Here is a 5,601-nt window from a genome sequence, read left to right as displayed (position 1 = left end):
AATTTCCCCATGATTTGTATCATACTAATGTCTATATTTAGTTCCTGGTTTTCTGTCTCCTGCCTTGTAAAGGGGAGTTACACCTGCAAGCAGCATAGGCCAATTCCGTTTCTCATGCCCTCTCCTTTCCTGATTTTAGTTTCTCTGGCTTCACTTCAACCATTTCTACGTTGTTTAAGAAAGGTTTCACTTTAAAACAAAACAGACATGTTTTCCATGTTTTAATGGAACACAAATTTTATTAATGTGCCATTACCCCACAAAGAAAAGTTCTGCCTTCTATCTGTGTTGAATTTGAGAATCTAAACTGGGTGCAGTGGTGAGAAGCTATAATAGCCTCATGGTCCCTAGGGCCAACAGAAGATCTAGAACGTATGAAGAGAATTTAATATTTTCAACATGTGGGTGTGGGGAGCAAGTGGAAATATTAAGAACCTATGGTTTGCAATATTCTTAACATAAACACCTGCAGAGGCAGGGACGTCTAGTAAATTGGCCCCAGTAAACTCACCAATTGACACAAACCATTTTTTTTTCATTCATTTACAACTACTTACAAACAAGATAAAATTCAACCTATGTGATAGAGTTGGTAGCTTGGTGTTGATCTGTGGACTCCTAATGTTTTGCCCCAATAACAATGACTATTAAAACTATATAACCTATCTGAAGCAAAGAGGGATTTTATATCCAGAGAGCCAAACCAGCAGATTTGCCGCAGAAATGCTGATGGGTTTAAAGTGCTAAGCCACAATCTTCAAACTTCCGATGCCAGCTTTTGACTTCAAATTATGATTCAACTTTATGATCACTGAGACACAACCTAAAATTTGGGATGAATCTCAAAAAAAAATCGTGGTTGATTTGTTGACGAGAGATAAAGTGTAGAAATGTTGACTTTTTTTATTAATGGAGTTAACTCGCAAAACCGGAGCTTTGACATGTTATAGGGTGGAAACACATTACTGAGATTGGGCAGTGTACTTACAGATGGATTTGGGAAGCAGAAGGCGGGTTTTAATAAGGGTCTGCTAAAGTAGAAGCTGCTGTATATCAAACAGCTCAAGCATCACTTGATTGGCAAGAAATACAGAATTTTAGATGAGCTCACATTTGCGAAGTGTGAAAGGTGAACGTTTGGGTAGATTACCAGGAGACAAACCTGAGGGTAAGCAAGTCTGTCCTTGAGTGCTTCCAGCAACGACATTACAGAATTGGAAACACGGGATCTTAGACTCTGAGGGGTTGCCGTTCTCTTTTTATCTCTTCACATATGTAAGCTATCACATCCTTGTGTGTGTGTATACACACCGAGGGCTGGAACAATGCCGGTGATAAGCAGAATACTGCTATCCTGCCTTGTTGCTCTTATGTGATGTAGGACATGGCCACCCTCTGGTAAACACCACTGCTGTTAACACCATCATCTCTTTTTTCTAGTTATCACACTTTTTTTCTAGTTCATTACAATGATCACAAAAGGACAAAGGGAAGAAAGTGCATGGAGACTGCACCATCACCCTGTGGCTTGCCCTCCATGTCACTCAGCATCCTGATTTGGAGATATGTCATGGCTCCTTCACCATTGCCAGATCTAAATCAGGAAACTTCCCACCCAGTTACAATGCACTGCAGTGTTGATGTTTATGGCTCAATGGCAGAATTCATTTTGGCAGTAATAATTCACCCGCTTCCTCTGGATAACAATATTCCTGGTATGCAATTTCTACTCAGTGGCATATTAAAACCCATCAATCTAAACATCCCCTTAAATCTCTCATTAAGCCTCAGTTCCAAGAACAGTAAGGAATGCCAATTGTGCCCTTCCATATTTCATTTGTGCAAACTCACTGACCTCAGTCAAGTCCTTTTCAATCTAATACAGGAAGTGAAGTAGCACTTCCTTGTGCTAGGGGCTTTTTGGAGTACTTCTGTCTGCTGACCATGGCATTTCATTCCTGCATACACTGCAAGTAATGCAAGGTTTATGTTGATCCTTTCTACCCCACTCCTATCAAACTCTTGGCTTTGTGATCTAATTTGTTATGATCTTACACTATCATTTACCTACACACAGTGCTTTGTCAGTAGTGTTCCTACTTTGCTGCTGTTCCAGCTCAAAGCACCATGTGATGGTTTGATCTGTATGAACAGTATGCGAGACAAGATTTTCACTGCAGGTGACAATATAAACCAATACCTCTGCCCTATTATCTTTTTCAATAAGTTTCTGCAACTTGTCATGAATGCACATGGCTGTTTTCTACTGAGAACAGCAGAAATGGATTTTGAGAGGTGCTGTGCCACAGATTGTATGCAAGTGAAACACACAATATGCGCATCCCTGTAATATTATCTAAACTTATGTATTGCAACACAAATTTTAAATGCTTCATTTACTTTATTTGACAAAAATAAATATCAAAGAGTTGTATCAAATATTCTCACTAGATAATGTACAGTATTTACAGTACTTTACACATTTACACTTTATACATGACAAATATACCCAGTATGCTAAAATATAACATTTCAGTCATCTGCTCCATGCAATTGAGAATACAGTGCGTTCAATAATTCCCTTTACACCAGAAGATCTCATTCTACATCTACAGTATAACTTACATCATCACATCCTCTGCTTCTGGATATTTTTAAATTACATTAAAATTATTTAAGATACATGGGCACCCAGCTGCATGACTTGTAAATTTTAGTGTCTGTCATTGGTGTTTCTCATCAAAGGAGATGACTGGGTAACCATGCTTCAATACACGTCTCCAACTCTTTAGACGAATTGAAATACAGAAAGTGCAGAGTAGCAATGTGTAAGGGGGTCATCTTCAGCACCCAAGCGGCCGTCCCCCAATTACGCAGTCATCATATGAGAAAGGAACCTGGGGAAATAAATTACACATGAGCAACAAATTTGGTGGCAAACATATTTCACCTCATATTATATAAGACGACCGTTTTAGTCCATACAAATTTAGTCGTCCACATTATCAGCTACTAAGGTGTGTGTTTTAAACATTGCATAGATAATTTCCTTCCAGCTCGCTCACCTCCCAGTCAGAAGATTCATAATCCCACATCTGATTATCTTCATAGAAAATGTGCAGGGATGGATCTGTCACGTTGATAAGTTCCTTCTGTATCGTCAGATTATCCCGTCCCAAGGTCAGGTGGTAGGGCGCACAGTCATTGTACATTAGGACATTGGGATCTGCTCCACACTGCACCAGCAGTGTCACCATTTCAGCATCCTGCTCCTCCACTGCAAGATGAAGTGAAGTCCTACCGCTGGATGGCTCCTGAGGGGGGAAAAGCACACTTTGTGGTTATGGACGTGCAAGGGAAAATGGACCAGTTATTAGCTGATATATTAACTAGATATTAAGCATTTAGAAAGCAATCAATCTGGTTACCTGTGCATTAATATCAGCTCCTAGCTGTATTAAGTATTTCACCATATGGGGAAGTCTGTTCTTCACTGCCAAATGCAAACAGGTGAGACCTGAAATTGAAAAACATGGACATGTTTCAAATATTGCAACCAACCAGTATTCAAAGATGTTAAATCTCATGTAAATTCCATATTATTGCCAAAACAAGAACTGCATAAAATAGCAAAATGATTTTGTTTAGAAGTATCCAATGTTACATTTTGTGTCAATTTCCAATTTAAAGATTTCAATTTCAAATTTAATGAGGAATTAGGATTCCTAGTGGGCCTGTAGAAATAATAGATAACCGTACCATTGTAGTTCTTGCTATCCAGGAGGCTTTGGATATCACGTCTTGTGCAGGACTCATTGATGATGCTGACACACTCAAACAGATTCATCTCGCAGGCGATGTGCAGAGGTGTGTTGCCACTGATGTCCCTCAGTCCGAGGTCTCCTCCCGCCCAAAGCAAAGACTGCAGCACATCCGACTGTTGTGTGATCACGGCCAGATGCATGGCACTCTGGGAACATGGGAAAAAGGTGGACAATTCCAGTTAGAATGCTGAGTGGAAAGCGGCAGAACAGGAAAACTAAGTGTGACGTCTTTGTTCCATTTGTCAGTTAAAGCATTTATTAATACACCCGGGACTTCCCAGCCTGAGGAAACCACCCCTTTCATCAGCGCCCCGGTTCCTTATAGCCATTTACACCCAGCTTCTAAGCAATCAAATTTACAACAATAGAGCATTAAAAGGCAACTAATATTACCAAGAAAAAAAGCATAAACTTGCAAACAAAGACCATAATTACCTGTTTCAGGTTATTCTGGCGGTGGAGATACCGATCTCCATCCTGGATATTTTTGAGGATCTGGAGGGTAACTTCTTTGGCAGTGTGGATGATGGCCAGATGAAGGAACCTGAAAGGAGGAAAATGCCACATTAAAACTTGCCGCTCGGGCCTCGGGCAGCGCAAAAGGCAAGTGACGGAACTCTCCAGGATTGCGCAAGCTCGGTTTTTTTGGGTACTTTCCACACTGTTAAATATTTATCAGTTAACCAGAGGTTGGCCACCTGCCAGGGACTTTCCAGGCTTCGACAGGAACTGCACCGCCCAGCGCCTCAACAGAACATGGTGTTCTCAACAATTCTTCAAACCCCAACCCCAGCAGAAACTTCTGCACGGACATTTTAATCTGACTGAAAACTAAGTTGGAATAAAACTCTCATAAATTAAGCATAAATTTTCCAATCTGTTTTGAACTCTACATTTTTTCACTTTATGCGCTAGTTACAATGTTGAGTTACTAGACGAGATATGTCTCTCTCTCCCCCCCCCCCCCCAAGCGAGCACTTTTTACGGATGCACTTTTAGAATGCAAGGTTTATTTTTGGAGTAAGATGCATTTGCATTCTCCTTTTTTTATATATAAAAACTGCAAACTAAATAACAGCTTCTAGACGACTTACGTATCTCCGTCTTCCGAGACGAAGTCTTTCCAAGACTGGGGCGCCTCTGACTTGTCGGTCAGGCTGAGTTCCCTGATTTCCCGCAACACCTCCTCGTCCTTCTCATTCATGGAGCCGATGCCACTGTCACAGCGCTCCTCGCACAGCCCGGCCAGCTTGCCGCCGGCCCCGTTCTGCACCGCTCCGCTCGCAGCGTCCAACTTCCCCTTCCCACCGAAGTGCTGATCCAAGCCATCGATACAATTGTTAAATAAGACGTAGTCGGCCATGCTTCAAACACAAGCAAAAGTTCTCCCCGCGAAAGAGGGACACACGGGGCGAGAAATTTAAAAAAAACACACACAAAACCCACAGAAATGGAGCAGCTCCCAGGCCAGTGAGCTCGACCGTCGCGTTTGAGCTGTGGTGGAAGCTGCAACAGATTTAAAACTTCGCATTTCGGGGATTTTTCTGGGCGGGGTTTCATGTCTCCGCCTTCTGCTCGAGTCACGAAAAGACCGTGCTTTTCGCTGGGAAATTCCGCAGGATAGCAAGCATGTACAATTAAATAGAGAACACAGTGTGCAGAGTGGGGAAATGAGGGAAAATACCCACACTTGGTGCGTGCAGTCCACTGAACAACGGGAAGCTCCACCAAGTCATGGGCAGTGTACAAAAATCCTTTCCCAATACTGTCACCAGTG

At 41.8% G+C, this 5,601-nt stretch overlaps 1 protein-coding gene across 1 annotated transcript; it reads right to left on the bottom strand.

Annotated features, from left to right (window-relative positions):
* Positions 1 to 2,381: 2,381 nt before the first annotated feature.
* nfkbiab (nuclear factor of kappa light polypeptide gene enhancer in B-cells inhibitor, alpha b) lies at positions 2,382 to 5,338 on the bottom strand. Its single transcript, XM_059956735.1, has 6 exons — positions 4,919 to 5,338; positions 4,260 to 4,368; positions 3,760 to 3,970; positions 3,429 to 3,517; positions 3,066 to 3,314; positions 2,382 to 2,897 (listed from the first exon to the last, which is right to left on the bottom strand). Exons 1-6 carry the CDS (start codon positions 5,185 to 5,187, stop codon positions 2,844 to 2,846), a joined length of 981 nt encoding a protein of 326 aa, XP_059812718.1. The 5' UTR covers positions 5,188 to 5,338; the 3' UTR covers positions 2,382 to 2,843.
* Positions 5,339 to 5,601: the final 263 nt, after the last annotated feature.

This window comes from Hypanus sabinus, chromosome 2 (genome assembly GCF_030144855.1).
Source record: "Hypanus sabinus isolate sHypSab1 chromosome 2, sHypSab1.hap1, whole genome shotgun sequence".
NCBI classification, from domain to species: domain Eukaryota; kingdom Metazoa; phylum Chordata; class Chondrichthyes; order Myliobatiformes; family Dasyatidae; genus Hypanus; species Hypanus sabinus.
Note: the sequence above shows the minus strand (reverse complement) of the source record. Positions and strands in the feature narration are given on the sequence as shown.